The sequence below is a fragment of the Chiloscyllium plagiosum genome, unplaced genomic scaffold, assembly GCF_037043375.1.
Source record: "Chiloscyllium plagiosum isolate Xiang-an unplaced genomic scaffold, Cpla_swu_hap1 HiC_scaffold_28, whole genome shotgun sequence".
NCBI lineage: Eukaryota > Metazoa > Chordata > Chondrichthyes > Orectolobiformes > Hemiscylliidae > Chiloscyllium > Chiloscyllium plagiosum.
This window is the reverse complement of record NW_028270166.1, coordinates 17,466,954-17,488,692: the sequence shown is the minus strand read 5'-3', so window position 1 is coordinate 17,488,692 and position 21,739 is coordinate 17,466,954. Positions and strand designations below refer to the sequence as shown.

General features: G+C 41.3%; 1 protein-coding gene across 1 annotated transcript in view; it reads right to left on the bottom strand.

Moving 5' to 3' along the window:
* Positions 1-21,739, bottom strand: part of fstl3 (follistatin-like 3 (secreted glycoprotein)) — a 45,113-nt gene that overhangs the window by 7,462 nt on the left and 15,912 nt on the right. Inside the window, exons 3-4 of the mRNA XM_043721273.2 lie at positions 15,241-15,459; positions 89-316 (exon numbers count right to left, since the gene is read on the bottom strand). Coding sequence (XP_043577208.1) covers positions 89-316; positions 15,241-15,459 — 447 coding nt within the window. The remainder of the gene's footprint in view (positions 1-88; positions 317-15,240; positions 15,460-21,739) is intronic.

Sequence of the window (21,739 nt, the reverse complement as noted above, 5' to 3'; positions counted from 1 at the left end):
TGTATTACGTTTTAATGTACCAAATTGCAGTACAATTTTCAAACACTGTTTTTGAGGTGAGATAGTTTATAGGACTTGTGCAACTTACCATTGCATCTCCCATAGTGAGCAACACCAATGGATTTTCCCAGTAAGCAAGTAGCACGCCTCAGATGGCACACACTATGATAGGTAATACCATTGTTCCCACAAAGTGCTTGTTCAAATGATAATGGCTCTGGACAAGGCATCACTCTGCACATCACGCAGTGTGCACTGTGGGTTTGATCTATCACACACATGGAGGTACCCGGGCATGAAACCTGTGTGCATGACTCTGGAAGACATAAGGAATGTACAATGGTAAGTACTACAAACAGAAGACTAATGAATTTGTTGTTCCACTTCAATAAATTGGAGAATATATCGCTCAGTAAATTTAATAAATTACAACTTACATTGTCCAGTAAATATTAATGCTGCCTCAAAATGCTGATAATATTTTAAAGCATTTTTCAATTAACAGCAGCATCATAAATTATATTATTAATAAACATAATTGGCATCACATTAGTACTTATTCCACATGGAACTGATCATTTTACTTCCATAAATTTTCAATGTTGATTAGGACATTTTACAGCAACAGCTTTTCATTATATTAGCAAGAAGGGAAAGGTATAAAAATGACAACAACATCAATTTAGCAACATTTTTCATTGGTTTGGATAACATTTTTAATGCATTTGTATTAAACTAAACTTAACAAAAATATGCTCTTCATTTGCACTACTACAGAGAAACCAATCCAAATATGTATCTCATCAACAAAGATCTGATCATTGAATTACTCTGTGCTTGCAAATGCTTTGTGTTAAAATGACATTTATACTTATTTAGCTTTTAAAGCAAAAACAAAATGAGCTATTTTCTATTTTGGCTAGGTACTCTCCTCATTTGTCAAAAATCTGCATCATAAATTGATCATTCAAAGTCATTTTCTCACGCCAAATTAAAATTATCTACTCACATGAATTAAGCAACTTAAGTTAACACAGGAAATTCGAACTTGTGCAAACATTTTGGATAGATGATCTTATTAAGTGACGCTCAATTCAACATAGTCCATTATCCCATTTAATAATAAATATAATTTCAGTATTTGTCAATATGAAGCGACAGCAAGATGGTAATGAAGAGGGTCAAAAATAAAATTTGACAGTATGTTACATATCTAATGGTCTCAAATTAATTTGCTTAACTATTAGGAAACCTGCACATATGAGCACATGGTTTTTGCTAAAACGAACCATAAATAAAAGTTCATAACACACTGTGAGGTCTCCATTTGGAATACTTGGGACCAAGTCTGGCAATTTTTTGTATTATGGAATGATGTCAGATTGTTGAACCACAAATGTGTGAGCCATGAATTGCTGGATCTGACCATAAAGTTTGGACAACTGATGTTTTGGAGACATGGTAGCTCAGTGGTTAGTGCTGCTACCTCACAGCACCAAAGACACGGGTTCCATTCGAGCCTCGGGTCACTGTTGGTGTGGAGTTTGCACATTCTCCCTGTGCAGGTTAGGTGGATTGGCCATGCTAAATTGCCCATATTATTCAGGGTTGTGTAGGCTAGGTGCATTAGTCATGTAAGGGAATGAGATATCATTTGGAGGATCAGTGTGGACCATAGGGATTCTATGATAAACCTAGGTTTGTTGACAGGGTGGTTTCTGCAATGGATCATTTATGGTGACTCAGTGGTTAGCACTGCAGCCTCAAAGTGTCAGAGACCCGGGTTCGATTCCAGCCTTGGGTGACTGTGTGGAGTTTATACAGTCTCCCCGAGTCTGCATGGGTTTCATCTGGGTGCTCCGGTTTCTTCCCACAATCCAAAGACATACAGGTAATGTGGATTGGCCACGCTAAATTGCCCATAGTGGTGCACTTGTTGGGCCAAAGGGCCTGTTTCCACACTGTAGGGAATCTAATCTAAACAAAAGATTTCTGGACTAGATAGTATTATACATTTGGCCCATGCTGTTGCATTGAGTATTCCTGTTTGACAGATCATTGGATGCCATCATAACAAATTATATTAGATTACATTACAGTGTGGAAACAGGCCCTTCGGCCTAACAAGTCCACACCGACCCGCCGAAGCGCAACCCACCCATACCCCTACATTTACCCCTTACCTAACACTACAGGCAATTTAACATGGCCAATTCACCTTACCTGCACATCTTTGGACTGTGGGAGGAAACCGGAGCACCCAGAGGAAACCCACGCAGACACGGGGAGAATGTGCAAACTCCACACAGACAGTAGGCCGAGGCGGGAATTGAACCCGGGTCTCTGGCGCTGTGAGGCAACAGTGCTAACCACTGTGCCACCGTGCCGCCCCTAATTGCACAGTTTATTCAAATTAGTAATCTGGATTTAATTATATTGTTGCCATTAGTGAAGAATATCTAGGGCCTTAAATCAACAGGTCACTAAAAGGATAAAAACTCAAACTTTAGAATGACCTTTTGACAAAAGAATATCTTGTCTGTAGATATATGCCTGTACATGACTAATTGAAACTAATATTTCTGATCTGCGGAGAGAAAGGAGAGTTAATGTATTGGGTCGAGGGACCCTCCTTCAGAAGAGGATTCTGCTTTCTCTCCAAAGATACTTTCAGACCTGCTGAGTTTCCCTTGCAATTTCTGCTTTTGTTTCAGATTTCCAGCATTCATTGATCTTTGTTTGACCTCTTGTGTTGCTTGTTCAGTGATGATGACATAGAGAGGATGTTTCCTCATGTGGGGCAATCTACATAGAATAAAAGGTCATAATTTTAGGATAAGGGGTAGTAGATTTAAAACAGAGATGAGGAGACATTACTTCTCTCAAAGAGTCATGAATCTGTGGAAGTCATAGAATTGCATCCTAGGATCCTAAAAGAGGTAGCTACAGGAATACTTGATGCATTGGTTGCAATTTTCCAAAAATCATTGCATTCCGGGGAAATACCAGAGGATTGAAAAACTGCTAATGTGGCCCCCCCTATTCAAAATGAAAGGGAGGCAGAAAGCAGGTAACTATAGGCTGATTAGCCTAACAAATATTGTTGGAAAAATATTGGTATCAGTTATTAAGAAAGGAATAGCAGAACATTTGGAAAATCAGAATCAGCATGGCTTCATGGAAGAGAAATCATGTCTGACTAAGTAATTAGAATTTTTTTCAAGGAAGTCTCAACCAGAGTGGATTGAGGGGATCCAGTAGATGTGTTGTATTTGGGTTTCCAGAAGGCATTTGACAGGGTATCTCACAAGACATTAAGTCATAAAATTAGAGCCCACAGGGTTGGAGATTCCACATGGATAGAATATTGGCTCATGGACAGGAAACAGTGAACAGGATAAGGGATTCTTTTTCAGGTTGGTGGTGAAATATCATCCCATAGAGGCTAGTATCCTGTCACCAAGTCACCCCTTATTTGCATATGAGAAAAGTCCTTGACTCTAGCACTGCCTCTTCAGAGTCAGCTGTCAAAGTGCCAGAATCTCTGACACTCCTCTTTTTATCTGAGTTCGAGGACAGAGGCTGATCCTTTTTCTTGGAGTGCCTCCTGTGGCATTTTAGCACCACGTCAGGTTTCTCCAACTTGTTGTCTGACGCAAGTGGTGTGTCACACGTGGGAGCTCATCTCTTGCACCAGGAGCACCTTGGTAGAATTTCAGTTTCTTCTTCTACAAAGGTGTTGAGGTGGATACATCCATCATGTCCATCTCTGATTCACAAGACTTGTCAATGTTTGATGGAAAAGATTAACTCATGAGTTCCGATAGCTGTTCCAACGTTCAGAGGGGCACGACACATTTTGCTCATGCACCTTTTTCGAATTAGAGGCTTTCACATTGTCCATGTGCTTGTTCAAGGCCACCGCACCTACCCAAACTTTATACATCACTGATCCTGATCTCACATCCACCATGCCTCTTGCACGCGAGGACATTTCTGTGGTTCTTACACCAAAGGTCGTCCTCTGAATCAAAATGTCTCTCTTGCTTGGTGAAGTATTGTGTTTGACAGACAATCCTGATGCTGTTTCAATCTTTGCACCCTCCCCCAACCCCCACCTTCAGGTCCAGGAAGATCAGACTTAACCTGGTGCAGAATCTTCCGCCTATTAGCAACTCTGCCATGCTATCCCTGCAGCTGTATGAGATGTGGTCCTAAAATCAAATAGGAACTATGACAGCTTGGTATCAAGTAAGGCTGGAGGCTATTTCTTTCAGACTGCTTTCAAATTTTGGATGACACTTTCTGGCAGGCCATTGGATGATGGGTGGTATGGAGCTGTCCTTATATGTGGATTCCCATTCAAATTTAGGAAATACCCAAATTACCTCGTGGTCAATGATGGCTCATTATCTGTGACCAACACTTCCTGGAATTCATGTATTGAAAAAGATGTGTGCATTTCCTTTTTTACGTCATCTCCATGTGTGATGAATGGACTCCACTTTGAATGGCAGTCTGCAATGACTAAGAAATTTGAGCCCATGAAAGGACCTGCATAGTCAGTGTGCAACCGAGGTAAACCAAGGTTTACCCAGCCATTCTCACAGATGTAGGGGAGTTGCTGGTGGTAATTTTTGTCCTTGATGGCACTGCACCACCAACACAGCTATGTCTGCATTCAAGCTTGGCAACCAGACAAACCTCTCGCCAATATCTTCATTTTGGAGACCCCTGCATGACCCTTGTGGAGTTCAGCCAGTATTTGGTGACAACATTTGCTTTCGACAATCACTCTTGCTCCCCATAAAAACATAACATCCCCTACTGGGGGCTGGTCTCTCCAGGTCCAAAAAGGTTTCAATTTTAGTTGTGACAGCGGTTTGGTTTCCCCCATCACCACTAGCTGTTTCAGTTTTGAAAGGACTGGATCCTTCTGTGTCCAAAGTCTGACATTGTCATCTGTGACTGGGACTGTGTCCAAAAAATTTAATACCATTACAGACTCTTCCATTGGGGATGCCACCAGTAGTATATCTGCTAATGGGAGGCGGCTCAATGCATCCACATTCAGTACTCAGCATCCCAGATGCTGTTTTAACTTATAATTAAAAGCACTTGTGTTACAGTCCACCGCTGAATGCAGCCTGAAGCTATGGGCAGCACTGCCTTGTCCTTTTTAAGCAGACCAATAGTGGTTTGTGGTCCATTATTATCACAAACTTTCATCCATAAATGTATTGCTGGAACTTGCTGATTCCAAACAGGACCGCCAACCTTTCTTTCTCAGTATGATCGGTGCTGCCCATTCCACAAACTGGACTGGTTTGACGATTCCTTCACTTTCCAGTCTTCTGATGTCTGCCTCTACTTTTGCCCATAAGACAAATGGCACTGGGCAGGCCTTGCAGAATCGTGGAATTGCTTGCTCGTCAACATCAAGGTGGCCTTGGCTCTTCTGATAGTCCTTAGACCTTCCTGGAAGACTTCCAGATATTTATTTCGGACTTCATTTGGCAGCCACGTTCTAGTTGAAAAATGTTCAGCCAATCTTGGTGAATCTCCTGCAAGCCAATTTTGCCCCATCAAGCTTGGACCCAAGCGTTTTACTACAATCTGAACTGAATCAGTTGCCATTCATAAGAGACAGGAACCTAAGTTGTACCCTTAATCCGTAATAGGTTCTCAGCCAAGCTCGGGTCCAGCACAAATTTATGGGTTGGGGTCCAAAGCAAATTTTGTTAAAAACCCATCTGCAATCATTGATGCGGCCACCGTGGTATCAACCTCCATTGGAGTCATCGAGTCATGCAATATGGAAACAGATTCTTTGGTCCATCCAGTCCATGCTGACCATAATCCCAAACTAAACCAGCCCCATCTGCTTGTGCCTGGACCATATCCTGCCAAACCTTTCCTACACATGAACTTATCCAAATGTCTTTTAAATAGACTCACAGAGATATACAGCATGGAAACAGACCCTTCGGTCCAACGCGTCCATGCCGACCAGATATCCTAACCTAATCTAGTTCCATTTACCAGCACTTGGCCCACATCCCTCCAAAATGTTCCTATTCATATACCCATCCAATGCTTTTTAAATTTGCAATTGTACCAGCCTCCACCACTTCCTCTGGCAGCTCATTCCATACATGTACCACCCTCTGGGTGAAAAGGTTGCTCCTCGGGTCTCTTTTATAGTTTTCCCCTCTAACCCTAAACCTATGCCCTCTAGTTCTGGACGCCCCCACTTCAGGGAAAAGGACTTTCTCTATTTATCCTATCCATGTTCCCCATGATTCTATAAACCTCTATAAGGTCACCCATCAGTCTCCAATGCTCCAAAGAAAACAGCCCCAGCCTATTCAGCATCTTTCAATAGCTCAAATCCTCCAACATCCTTGTAAATCTTTTCTGAATCCTTTCAAGTTTCACAACATCCTTCTGATAGGAAGGAGATCAGAAATGCATGCAATATTCCAAAAGTGGCCTAACCAGTGTCCTGTACAGCTGCGAACCTCCCAACTTCTATACTAATGCTCTGACCAATAAAGGAAAGCATATCAAATGCCTTCTTCACTATCCTATCTACCTGCGACTCTACTTTCGAGAAACTATGAACCCGCACTCCAAGATCTCTTTCTTCAGCAACATTCTCCAGGACCTTACCAATAAGTGTATAAGTCCTGCTAGGATTTGCTTTTCCAAAATTCAGCACCTCACATTTATCTAAATTAAACTCCATCTGCCCCACCTCAACCCATTGGCCCATTTGATCAAGGTCCCATTGCACTTTGCGGTAACCGTCTTCTCTGTCCACTGCACCTCCAATTTTGGTGTCATCTGCAAACTTACTAACTATACCTCCTATGTTCACATCCAAATCATTTATATAAATGATGAAAAGTAGTGGACCCAGCACCAATCCTTGTGGCACTCCACTGGTCACAGGCCTCCAGTCTGAAAAGCAATCCTCCAACACTACCCTCTGAATTCTACCTTTGAGCCAGTTCTGTATTCAAATGGCCAGTTCTCCCTGTATTCCATGAGCTCTAACCTTACTAACCAGTCTCGCATGGGGAACCTTGTTGTAACAAAACTGCATTCACCATTCACCTGGCAGTTCATTCCATACATGAACCACTTTATGTAAAAAAGTTGCCCCTCACAGCTTTTACAAATCTTTCTCCTCTTATCTTAAAAATATGCCTAGTTTTGAACTCCCCCAACTCTAAGGAAAATACCCTTGTCCTTCACCTCATCTATGTCCCTTGTGATTTTAAAAACCTCAATGAGGTCACCCCTCAACCTCCTATCCTCCAGTGAAATAGGTCCCAGCCTTTCCAATCTATTTTTATATTTCAAACCCTCCATTCCCAGAACATCATGGTAAATCTTTTCTAAACCGTCTCCAGCTTAATAATATCCTTCCTATAACAGGGCGACCAGAACTGTACTCCAGAAGAGGCCTCACCCATGTCCTGTATAACCTCAACACTCTAGTGACGTCAATACTATTATACTCAAAGATTAGAACTGGGTGATCATTTATCCAGACATTTATTTTGATTGGTACTGATTTGGAAGTTATTGGCATTTTAACTGTTCCAAACCAGATGTAGGCCTATGATATATCTTACTCAATTTAGGTCTAGTTGGGCTCTTTAGCTGTCTCAAGTCTTCAATGGTTTGCTGGTCAGGATCCTGAAGAAAATTTTAAACGTTTGACCAAGGCTTTGCTTTATTTTGGGATTTTACTGTGAGCTGACCTACAGTCCCTCTGTTCAGGAAATGTCCGTAGTGAGGCAATACAATCGCCTGCTCTCAACTGGTGTTCCCCAATTTTAGTCGGACTGGGAAGGAGTCCACTTCCACTGGAATACCCTGCAACCCATATGCTCCACTTGCCACATTTTCCAGTGATAAAGCCAGTTGTAGCGTCTGTTTGAATTCCAGCTGGGCTTCAGCTAGTAGATGACGTTGCATACTTAAATCATTAACCTCACATATTGAATGGTCTCTAAGCATCTCACTAAGGGTCGAACCAAAATCACATGTCTCTGACAGTCATCTTTAATCTAGTCAAACATTTGGATACGGATTCCCCCTGGTTCTTGAATTGCTGAGTAAAAGCAATGGCGTCTCAAAATTAGAGGCTTGGGGTCATAACTATTAATTTAACCTGGTGCAGTGTTTTGTAGAGGAATAAGACGGTGTTATTTTCTGGGTCTGTAGATTGTGAAGGAGCAAAAATGGCCTTTGCAGTGATATGTACTTCTTGTCAGATGTGGGAGTTTAAAGAGAGTTTAAGGATTACTGCGGAGTATATCTGCCATAAATGCTGTTGGATGCGAATCTTATCAGATCGAATGGATCGGTTGGAGAGACAGTTAGAAGCGATGAGAAATTTACAACAGCAACAGTATGTGATGGATGGCAGTTATAGGAAAGGGGGAAAATCTCAGATACAGTCACATAGATGGGTTAACTCCAGGAAGGGTAAGAGAGGTAGGCACCTAGGCCAGGAGTCTTTTGTGGATATACCCATTTCAAACAGGTGTGCTGTTTTGGAAAATGTAGGGGGTGATGGATTCTCAGGGGAACGTAGCATGAACAGCCAAGTTTCTGGTGTTGAGACTGGCTCTAATGCAACGAGGGATACATCGGCTTCCAAGAGATCAATTGTGTTAGGGGATTCTGTAGTCCGAGGTACAGATAGATGGCCAGCAGAGAAAAAGCAGAATGGTGTGTTGTTTCCCTGGTGCCAGGATCAAGGATGTCTCAGAGACGGTGCAGAATGTTCTCACGGGGGAGAGGGGCCAGCAAGAGGTCATTGTCCACATTGGAACCAACGATACAGGAAGGGAAAAGATTGAGATTCTGAAGGGAGATTACAGAGAGTTAGGCAGAAATTTAAAACGGAGGTTCTCAGGGGTAGTAGTATCTGGATTACTCCCAGTGCTATGAGCTAGTGAGGGCAGGAATAGGAGGATAGAGCAGATGAATGCATGGCTGAGGAGCTAGTGTAAGGGAGAAGTATTCACATTTTTGGATCATTGGGATCTCTTTTGGGGTAGAAGTGACCTATACAAGAAGGATGGATTGCACCTAAATTGGAAGGGGACTAATATACTGGCAGAGAAATTTGTGAGAACTGCTCGGGAAGTTTTAAACTAGTAAGGAGGGGGGGGGGGGGGGGGGGGGTGGGACCCAAGGAGATAGTGAGGAAAGAGATCAATCTGAGACTGGTACAGTTGAGAACAGAAGTGAGTCAAACAGTCAGAGCAGGCAGGGACAAGGTAGGACTAATAATTTGCATTTATTTCAATGCAAGGGGCCTAACAGGGAGAGCAGATGAACTCAGGGCATGGTTAGGAACATGGGACTGGGATATCATAGCAATTACAGAAACATGGCTCAGGGATGGGCAGGACTGGCAGCTTAATGTTCCAGGATACAAATGCTACAGGAAGGATAGAAAGGGAGGCAAGAGAGGAGGGGGAGTGGCATTTTTGATAAGGGATAGCATTACAGCTGGAAATACATCCAGGGAAGTTACTTGGGTGGAACTGAGAAATAAGAAAGGGATGATCACCTTATTGGGATTGTATTATAGACCCCCTAATAGTCAGAGGGAAATTGAGAAACAAACTTGTAAGGAGATCTCAGCTATCTGCAAGAATAATAGGGTAGTTATGGTAGGGGATTTTAACTTTCCAAACATGGACTGGGACTGCCATAGTGTTAAAGGTTCAGATGGAGAGGAATTAAGTGCGTACAAGACAATTTTCTGATTCAGTATATGGATGTACCTATTAGAGAAGGTGCAAAACTTGACCTACTCTTGGGAAATAAGGCAGGGCAGGTGACTGAGGTGTCAGTGGGGAAGCACTTTGGGGCCAACGACCATAATTCTATTCGTTTTAAAATAGTGATGGAAAAGGATAGACCAGATCTAAAAGTTGAAGTTCTAAATTTGAGAAAGGTCAATTTTGACGGTATTAGGCAAGAACTTTCGAAAGTTGATTGGAGGCAGATGTTTGCAGGTAAAGGGACGGCTAGAAAATGGGAAGCCTTCAGAAATGAGATAACAAGAATCCAGAGAAAGTATATTCCTGTCAGTGTGAAAGGAAAGGCTGGTAGGTATATAGAATACTGGATGACTAAAGAAATTGAGGGTTTGGTTAAGAAAAAGAAGGAAGCATATGTCAGATATAGACAGGATAGATCGAGTGAATCCTTAGAAGAGTATAAAGGAAGTAGAAGTATACTTAAGAGGGAAATGAGGAGGGCAAAAAGGGGACATGAGGTAGCTTTGGCAAACAGAATTAAGGAGAATCCAAAGGGTTTTTACAAATATATTAAGGACAAAAGGGTAACTAGGGAAAGAATAGGGACCCTCAAAGATCAGCAAGGCGGCCTTTGTGTGGAGCCGCAGAAAATGGGGAGATAGTAAATGAATATTTTGCATCAGTATTTACTGTGGAAAAAGATATGGAAGATATAGACTGTAGGGAAATAGATGGTGACATCTTGCCAAATGTCCATATTACAGAGGAGGAAGTGCTGGATGTCTTGAAACGGGTAAAGGTGGATAAATTCCCAGGACCTGATCAGGTGTACCCAAGAACTCTGTGGGAAGCTAGAGAAGTGATTGCTGGGCCTCTTGCTGAGATATTTGTATCATCGATAGTCACAGGTAAGGTGCCGGAAGACTGGAGGTTGGTAAACGTGGTGCCACTGATTAAGAAGAGCAGTAAAGACAAGCCAGGGAACTATAGACCAGTGAGCCTGACCTCGGTGGTGGGCACGTTGTTGGAGGGAATCCTGAGAGACAGGATGTACATGTATTTGGAAAGGCAAGGATTGATTAGGGATAGTCAACATGGCTTTGTGCATGGGAAATCATGTCTCACAAACTTGATTTCGAGTTTTTTGAAGAAGTAACAAAGAGGATTGATGAGGGCAGAGCAGTAGATGTGATCTATATGGACTTCAGTAAGGCGTTCGACAGGTTCCCCATGGGAAACTGATTAGCAAGGTTAGATCTCATGGAATACAGAGAAAACTAGCCATTTGGATACAGAACTGGCTCAAAGGTCGAAGACAGAGGGTGGTGGTGGAGGGTTGTTTTACAGACTGGAGGCCTGTGACCAGTGGAGTGCCACAAGGATCGGTGCTAGGTCCTCTAATTTTTCTCATTTACATAAATGATTTGGATGCGAGCATAAGAGGTACAGTTAGTAAGTTTGCAGATGACACCAAAATTGGAGGTGTAGTGGACAGCGAAGAGGGTTACCTTAGATTACAACAGGATCTGGACCAGATGGGCCAATGGGCTGAGAAATGGCAGATGGAATTTAATTCAGATAAATGCGAGGTGCTGCATTTTGGGAAAGCAAATCTTAGCAGGACTTATACACTTAATGGTAAGGTCCTAGGGAGTGTTGCTGAACAAAGACACCTTGGAGTGCAGGTTCATAGCTCCTTGAAAGTGGAGTCGTAGGTAGATAGGATAGTGAAGAAGGAGTTTGTTATGTTTTCCTTTATTGGTCAGAGTATTGAGTAGAGGAGTTGGGAGGTCATGTAGAGGACATTGGTTAGGCCACTGTTGGAATATTGCATGCAATTCTGGTCTCCTTCCTATCGGAAAGATGTTGTGAAATTTGAAAGGGTTCAGAAAAGATTTACAAGGATGTTGCCAGGGTTGGAGGATTTGAGCTATAGGGAGAGGCTGAACAGGCTGGGGCTGTTTTCCCTGGAGTGTCGGAGACTGAGGAGTGACCTTATAGAGGTTTACAAAATTATAAGGGGCATGGATAGGGTATAGGTAAAGTCTTTTCCCTGGGGCTGGGGAGTCCAGAACTAGAGGGCATAGGTTTAGGGTGAGAGGGGAAAGATATAAAAGAGACCTATGGGGCAACTTTTTCATGCAGAGGGTGGTACTTGTATGGAATGAGCTGCCAGAGGAAGTGGTGGAGGCTGGTACAATTGCAACATTTAAGAGGCATGTGGATGGGTATATGAATAGGAAGGGTTTGGAGGGATATGGGCCGGGTGCTGGCAGGTGGGACTAGATTGGTTTGGGATATCTGGTCGGCATGGACAGGTTGGACCGAAGGGTCTGTTTCCATGCTGTACATCTCTATGACTCTAATAATGTTTGTCAATTCTGGGAAGTTTTGGTGTCTGGTGCCTCAGGGAAAGCTAGAATCTAAATAACAGAAAAAACTGTGGCTCCACAAGTTGCCAGGAGAATTACTTGTTGCTTTTCATTTGCCACAATGTCATTTGCCTGGAAAAAATAATGCATTCTTTCCACATACTGGCCCCATTTCTATGGCAGGGTCAAAAAGATCAGGCTTCCCAACAAAGGCATGATGTAAGAAACGCTGGCCTGAAGGTAGGAGACAGAGGCTGGCGGTCGAGGGTTGCTTTTCTGACTGGAGACCTGTGACCAGCAGTGTGCCATAAGGATTGCGGTGCTGGGTCCACTGCTTTTCATAATTTATGGAAATGATTTGGATGTGAATTTAGGAGGCATGTTTAGTAAGTTTACAGGTGACACCAGATTATGTGGCATTGTGGACAGTGAAGAAGGCTACCTCAGAGTAAAATGGGGCCTTGACCAGATGGGCCAATAGTTCCAGGAATTGCAAATGGAGTTTATTTTTGCTAAACATGAGATGTTGCACTGTGGTGAGGCAAACCAGGGCAGGGCTTATACAGTTAATGGAGGGCCCTGGGGAGTGTTGCTGAAAAAAGACACCTAGGGCTGCATGTGCATTGTTTTTTGAAAGTGAAGTTGCAGGTGCACAGGGTGGTGAAGAAGGTGTTTAGCTTCAGTGGTCATAACATTGAATATAGGTGTTAGGATGTCATGTTGCAGCTGGACATGACATTGGTGAGGCCACTTTTAGAGTATTGCATACAATTCTGGTTGCCCTTCTATAGGAAAGATGTTGTTAAACATGAGAGGATGCAGAAAAGTTTTACAAGGATACTTCTGGGACTGGAGGGTTTGAGTTATGGGGAGAGGCTGAATAGGCTGGAGCTTTTATCCCTGCAGCCTCAAAGACTGAAGGGTGACCTTATAAAGGTTTATAAAGTCATGAGGGCTGTGAATAGGGTAAATAGTCAAACACTTTTTCCTAGGATGGGAGAGTCCAAAACTAGACAGCATAGGTTTAAGTTGAGAGGGTAAAGATTTAAAAAGTGCCTGTGGGGTAACTTTTTCATGCAGAGGGTGATGCATGGATGGAATGAGCTGTCAGAAGAATTGGTGCTGAGAGTCATCTGAATGGGTACATGAATAGGAAGGGTTTAGAGGGATATGGGCCAAATGCTAACAAATGGGACTAGGTTAGATAGAATTGGACCGAAGGGTCTGTTTCCATGTAGTATGACTCTATGACACTATGAGTCAAAGTTGACTGTTGCAAGCGAGTTTCTTCAGAACATGCTTTACTGTCATCGCCATTGACATACTTCCCATAGAGACCAGTATCGGTCACCCTTTATTTACACATGAAAGTGTCCTTGGCTCTCCCACTACCTTTGCAGAGTCAGCTCTCAGAATGCCAGAATCCCTGACATTCATCTTTTTATCTGCCAAGAAGAATTCCTTGATTGGATGAGGTTAACAGCCCCAATCAGGGAACTCATATTCTATGAGGTCCAGCTGGCTGACTGTAACTGCTTCCAGTATAAATGACTTGGGGGAAGGAAGTGAATGTACTGTAGCCAAATTTTCAGACAACAACCTGGAAAGGCAGGTACAAACAAGTTAAGAAAATGGGCAAAAAGTTATAAAATGGAGTATAATATTGGAAAGTGTGAGGTTGTTCATTTTGGAAGGGAGAACAAAAATATATTATTTAAATGGAGAAAAACTGCAGAAAACTACAACACAAAGGCACTTGTGCATGAAACACTGAAAGCTAGCACACGGGTTCAGCAGATAATCGGAAAGGCTCATGGAATGTTTGCCCTTATTTCAAGGAATTTGGTATATGAGAATAGAGAAGTTCTACTGCAACTGCATGAGGTGCTGTAGAGACCACATCTGGAGGACTGTGAGCAATTTTCATCCTCTTCTTTAAGGAAAGATGACATTTCATTGGAGGCTGTTCAAAGAAGGTTCACTAGGATTATCCATGGTATGGAGGAATTGTCTTATGAGCAAAGCCTAAACAGGCTGGGACTCCACTCACTGCAGCTGAGAAGAATGAGAGATGATCTCAGTGAAACATATAGGATTCTTAAGGAGCTTGACAGTGTAAATTCTGACAGGATGTTTCCTCTATTAGGAGAGTGTAGGATCACTGAGCATATCTCAGAATAATAGGGCACTAGTCTAAGACTGAGATGAGGAGGAATTTCTTCTCTCAGAGAGTCTTTGGAATTCTTTGCCACAGAGAGCTGCAGGAGCAGCGTCCTTTTGTCTATTTAAGGCTGAGATAGATTTTTGATCATTAGGGAAAGGGCAGGAAAATGGACACAAGGAATGCTGGATCAGCCATGATCCCATTAAATGGCGGAGCAGGCTTGAGGGGCCGAATAGTCTACTCCTGTTCCTATTTCTTATGGTCTTATTACCCCAGAATATGGTGGACACCGGGATGCTGAATACATTTAAGAATGAGATAGGCAGATTTTCAATTAGCAATGGGTTAAAGGGTTACAGAAAGTGGGCAGCAAAGTGGAGTTGAGGTCAAGGTGAGATCAGTCATGATTGTATTAAATGGTGGAACAGGCTTGAGGGGCTGAATTGCCTACGCCTGCTCCTTGTTCCTATGCTTTTATGTTCCTATACCCTGCAAGAACACAGATCACAAAAACCTCATAATTGCTACTATATTCTTCTTCTTTCCATTTTACGCAGTTCTTTTCTCAAATAGCACTGAACGAAGCTTTCCTGTGCACTATTGTGTAGACATTCTTTGCAAATGTGTTTATTGTTTGTCACACCGAGAAATTTTTCTTCCTTCATCTTTGTTATCTTGTACATGATACAAAATCAGTAAATCCTAAGTAAAATCTATGGTATACTAAAGACATGCATATATATATGTTTCTCAGTCATTGCGCAGGACGCACAATGTCTATGCAATTCCTTGATTATGCTACACTGGCCATATGATTAGGGAATACCATCGACAGAAACAGCACAGGGTCCGAGGGAATTATCTGAAATGGTGGGTGAAATCCACAGGGGGAATGAAATAAAAAACTTACTTTTGCATTCTCCTTGATACTGCACTTCTAGCTCTGGCAGTCCTCTGCACTTTGCCAAAAGGAGGGCACATTCATCCTTGTAGACTTTACCATCAGTTCCACACACAGGTACTTTTTTTGTGACATTGGAACAGTCAGGCGCACAGATGCATGTTGGCTTGTTATGCTTATTCATTTTGCAAATCTTCCCAGGTCCACAATCCACACCCTCACAAGTTTCTAAAGTAACAAATGATGGATAGACCATAATAAGTAATAATACTGGTCTGTCAACTTGGCAATGGTGTACAATTTCACTCGTAAATATTCAAACTGAACAACAACACTGGGCCTGTTTTAAACCATCTGTAACTTAATGGACAAAAATAGTTCAATTGTGTTTCCTCTTCCTTAGATCCAAATTTGATAAAATATAGATTATATCTTTCTTTTGATGTGTAGAACAGGCAAATCATGATAATATTCTAAGTTTTCCTAAAACATCCATGTTACAGTTAGACAGGTAGATCTGCATGCATGATATTTTGAAAGCAGTGCTAGTTTTATCATGTGATAGCATCTGTGCGAGAATGGCTGGCTGATTACCTGCACATTTGTAAAATAGTTGGGGACTTGGGAGCAATATTATACAATTGGTACAGTAAAGCCAATCTTTTCACAGAACTGTATCAACGAGATATCTCAGAGGATATAATATTACTGCTATTACCAACATTCTCTATTCAAGTTTCAGAAAAACACAAAAGGAATAAAGGGCCTGTTGTGTTCTGTAATGTAATTGTGCACAGAACGGTATCTTTACTTAACTAGGAGAAAGTGATAACTGCAGATGCTGGACATCAGAGTCGAGAGTGTAGTGCTGGAAAAGCACAACAGGTCAGGCAGAATCCGAGGAGCAGAAGAATCAACGTTTTGGGCATAAGCCCTTCAATATGCCCAAAATGTTGATTCTCCTGCTCCTCGGATGCTGCCTGACCTGCTGTGCTTTTCCAGCGCCACACACTCTATCTTTACTTAACAAAAGGTGACTGCTTTTCTAATCCATATGATGCATACAATTCTAATACCACAAATCTTCATCACTCATAAATGTTCCCAAATTGTAATTATTTCTCAAATTGACATCTTAAATAATTCAACATTCCTTTATAAGGACGTAGCCCTTGCTGCATCATGAATCCATACTGTTGTCTGGAGTAACTTGTATTGACATTGGCAGCACTTTTGAAAGCAATCATTAGTGAGATTGAAATAAACGTGCTGGTGCTACAACTAAACTTTGAAGCTGTGAATTCTGAAAGAAAACAGTACCTTGAAGTTACTGCCAATACTGGCAGCCTGTATATAGTGACATAATTTTGTTCCCAGTATAGCTCATTTTCTTGTACAGTTTGTTCTGGCAACTGAAAGCACTACAAGTGTCACTCATTTTTTTGTACTGTAATATAGCACTTGCTGAAAGGATTTGATGTTTATTCCAATGCTTTCCTGGCTGGCCTCCCATGTTCCACCCATTGTAAATTTCAGCACATCAAAATTTCAGCTGCCTGTATCCTCACTCACATAAACACCATCCATCTTCAGGGGATCCTGTCATAGTATCTCCATATCTGTGGGCAGATAATCTGGGTTCAGGTTCAACCTTAGGATTTGATGCCCAATGATGTCAGAACACAACCAAACAGTTTGATTACCAAAGCATTAGCCTCATTCTGAGCATTACATACATGCACACACATGCACAGAAAATCATTCCTCTGCTTGCTGAAATGTCACATGTCATAGTTCTGTTCAACTCCATCCTTGGCAATGCCCTTCCCCATCTCTGCAAACTCCTCCAAGATCTCTGTACTCCTCCAATTCCAGCTTCTCAAACGTCCCTGATTTTCATTGCGCCACTGTTTGCAGCCAATCCTTGGACTGGCCATGCTAAAACTGCTCATCGTGTCCAGGGTTGTGTAGGTTAGGTGGATTAGCCATGGGAACTGCAGGGTTATAGGGATAAGGTAGAGGGGTGGGTCTGGGTGGGATGCTGTTTGGAGGGTTGGTGCAGACTTGTAGGCCCAAATGGCTTGCTTCCATACTGTAGGGATTCTATGGTCCTAACTACCTGGGTCCTAAGCTCTAGAATTCCCTCCTTTAACCTTTGCCTCCTTTAAGTTACTCCTGAAAACCTATATGTCCAATCTTTTCCTTATAACTCCTTGTCAAATTGTGCCTGTTAATGCATCTGTGAAGAACTTCAAGTTGCTTTTCCTACACTGATGGTGCTATATAAATGTGAGTTTTTGTTGTTGACAATATATAATGCAGTACCAAAGCTAATATATACTTTGATTAAAAATAAATGTGCCACTGTACTCAGCAATGAGAAAAATAGATGGGAGCCATTATACAGGTAAGGTGGTAGGGTGGTAGTGCCATTGGGCCAGTAATTATGAAGTCCCAAATTAATGTTCAAATCTCACCATGGCAGCTGGTGGCATTTGAATTCAATTAATCTAGAATTGAAAGCAAATCTCAACAATGGTGACCATTGTAAAGGTAAAATTGCCATAGTTCTTTTGGACCATATGATTTCTCTCTTATTAGAGAGGGATGACTGCTGGTGGTTGTAACCTGAGGGTCACCACACCTCAGGTTAGGAGGGAGGTTGAGGAGGAGAGTCCTTTATGGTAACCTCAGCTGTATGGGACTTAAAACCACAGTGTTGGCATTATGCTATATTTCAAACCAGCTGTCCAGCCAACTGAGCTAACCAATGCACCCAAAGCCATTGTCAAATATCATAAAAACCTGTTTTGCTCATAACTGTCCATTTTCGCCTGGGTTGGCCAACTTGCGATGTCGGACCAAAAGTAACATAATTGATGATTAACTGCTCTCTGAAAAGGTGTGGCAAGCCACTAAACTCAAGGGCAATCAGGAATGGGGAACCAATGCTGGTTTTGCCATTGATGCCAACATCCCATTCTTAAGGATTCTTAAAAAAATCAACAAAAATAGGTGGAATTCAGTTAAGTTTTCATTACGACCTGTTTACATTATTTAATATAATCAACAATAAATCATATTAATCCAAATCTTAATTAAAAGTGGGTTTATCATCATGCCTTAAATAATCAGTATATAAATATTTGTAAGATAAGGCTGTGGAAACCATACCAATTGTAATTTATATTAAGTGAAGGAGTGAGAAATAAATCAAAGGTATTTACTCCATCAAAAAACAGTTATTGGAGGTGTTGGAGTGGTATGTGGGGGTGTGTACAGGAATGAGGTGGCAGAGATTGGCATGGATGGGCATGGCGAAAGTATGGGGGAATGAAGAGGAAGGAAGAGGTTTAAAGTTAGAGGTGGAGGGCAGTTTTAGATTGTGTTTTTTTTAAAAAACCATCAATACAGTGCTAGTGCTTCCACCAAGCCAGCACTATACCTCACATCCTCTGCTGTCACTTTGGTGTTGTTTGGTTTGATTCCCAGGAAACCCCAAAATAAAGCAGTAATATGTGGACAGACGTTTATATAAGTCGGAAATTCTGACAACTGTGTACACATGATGCACAGATAAAAATCCATGCCATAGATTTCTAGCTATTGCCATTATCATTGATACATATCTCTAATCCCATCAATGCTTTTTTTGAAAGGAGCAGAGCTAAAATGCAAGGTTTCTTTCCCAACTTAATTATCTCTGACTACACAGTCAGACCCAAGAATCATGGTGATGACAGTCCTTTATTTCAGCTGTGCTCAAGTCTAATGAGAATTTAATCTGTGAAAATAAGTGATTTTGTCTCTTGGCAACCCAAATTGTAAACAGTTCTTAATGTAACAAGGTTAAAATAATATGCATTAATTTGCAGTTCAATGCCCTTAGACTACACACCAGTGTGATTCATTGCCATTAATTTAACCACACACATCAGTCCTCACTCAATTTATTCTAAAGTGCTGATTGCTGCTGATTGTTTTCAAGGTAACTGTCTGCAAAATGCGTGAAAAACATCCCATATCTCACAGAAAGCGCTGTGTTTGACAGCAGGTTGTCTGATTTTTAATCACCTTTGCCGTAATGGAAAAAGTCAGAAGCCACACAACATTAGGTTACAGCCCAGCAGGTTTATTTGAAATCAGAAGCTTTCAGAATGTTACTCCTTTGTCAGGTGACTTCACTTGACAAAGGAGCAGCGCTCTGAAAGCTTGTGATTTCAAATAAACCTGTTGGACTATAACCTGGTGTTATGTGACTTCTGACTTTGTTTACCCCAGTACAACACTGGCATCTCCCGATCAGGGCTATAATGGAAAGTCTTTCTGTCATAGTGAAAATGTTTTGAGGAAAGACTTTTAAGAGTGTTTCATTTGTTTCAACAGGGAAACATCTGATGGGGCTTCTTAAAAATGCTGAGTCATGAGTGAGCACAGCTCTATGCACCAGTAAGCAATTTCTAAATGAGGGCTGTCAGATGTAGATGAAAAGATTGGAGCAAAAGAATTGGCTTGCCACAAATAACTTTCTTCATGGAGGTTTCCTTTTCACCAAGAATATAAGCCATGTAAAATAGTCACTGAGCATAGTGAACTAATACTACACTGATAGGATATCCTTCAAACAAAAAGCCTGATACATAGCTGTCGAAAGACAATGAATTTTTTTCGGAAAATACGCTACGAATTTGATTCCTGAGCACCTACCATTGCAGAGATATCACAGTATGGAGAACAATCAGCTGAGGATGAGTAATGTGACCTACAAGGGCAGATAGTGGCATTGCGGTAACATCATTGAAAGAATCCAGATTGCAGGTTAATGTTCTGGGGTCATGGTCTTGAATCCCACCAGGATAGATGGTCAAATACGAATTCAATTAAGATTTGGTTCAATGGCCATCATGTAACCTGTTGGTGTTTTTTAAAAACCAATTTGGTTCACCTAATGTCCTTTAGAGAAGGAAATCTGTCATCCTTCCCTGGTCTGGCCTCAATGAAAGTCCAGACCCACAGCAATGTCATTGACTTTTTACTACACTCTGAATACAGCCAGATCAGCGGTCAGTTAGGGATGGACAATAAATACTGGCCTGCCAGTGATGCCCATACTCCAATGAATAAATGTAAAATCAGGATGTGAGTGACCCTGGAAATCAGGGAAAAGACTAAAACTTAGGAGAAATTTCCCTTCAAAGATCATTTACATTTATTGTAAGGAAACCTGTACATAAAACTTTCAAGGAAAGAGCTTGAGATGAGGTCAAGAATTATTTTTTGTTATGTATCTTGATTTGTTTCTAGATATCTGGAGTTTATCCAAGGAGAAATAGGTTCTATTCTGTTTCCAATGGTATTAAGATACAAAGGATCTAATTTTACAACTTTTAAAATACAGCAAAGTAACCCTTAAATGTTAATTTTCTCTGAAAATTTGAAGATGTAGCAAGGTCATTTTGTCAAGACTCCTTACAGTGAATCTGAGCCTACAGTTCTATAATTTCTTTAGAAACATTAGGTTTCAATTGAATAAACCATATTGCAATGTCTTCATTAAGGTAGTGGTTAGCACTGTTTCAAACAGCAGTAAACTGTGGAAGTTCAGATGTTGTTAATTTCCTATTCTTCTTTTTGTTGGTGAGGGCAATTCACCTTTTTTAAAGCCAGCAGATCATGCTCTGAGTTGCTTATGTAATGAAGACACCTTTATATATAGCTAGCTCATTAATCTTAACAGTGGCAATCAGCTTGAACCATTGTGACTGGAGATATTGTTGGAAGAATGGGAAAGTCACAACTTCACTCCCAATACTTGTAAGTACTTTGTTGGTTGTCAGGACAGTATTCAGAGATCAGATACTAGTATGATGCTCGCTGGGGGTAGGTGAGGGTCTTTCAAGTTACCATAAAATAACTTTTCATATTATAATATAATTTATTTTCCTGCTCCTTTGGGTAAGTCTTGTTTAAGCCCTTTGAAAGTGTATTTAACATTGCCTTTGAAATTAATTGTTAAAAATATGTGGCCAAATTCTCTGGTGGACCAATGTCTTGGTGCTGATACTGCTACTCCTCAGGTTTACTTCGCAGGCAAGGATGAAATCCTCTCAATAAAATCTCTATTACTATATTTTACAAAAACCATATGACAACAGCAGCGTGCTATTACAGAACTTAACTCACTGCAGATGCAGACTCCAAGCTGTCCTGAGATCAAACAACTTGCCCTTTGGTCCTGATCAAGCAGTACTTGATTCTAATATTTATTCAACTTTACTGTGCTTTAAGAAAAACAACTTCACTGGAGTAAAAATATTGTAACAGCACTCCTAACGGCGCATGGATTGAGCCAAATAAACCATTCACACATTTTACCATTAAAACAAACTATAGTCCCATTTTGTCAGCAGGCAGTTCTTGAAGTGATAGAAATGGTAACTGGTTAATGATGTGCCAAGGTAAGCAACGTGCTAATGAAGTTATTGCAAAGAATTTTGTAAAGGATGGG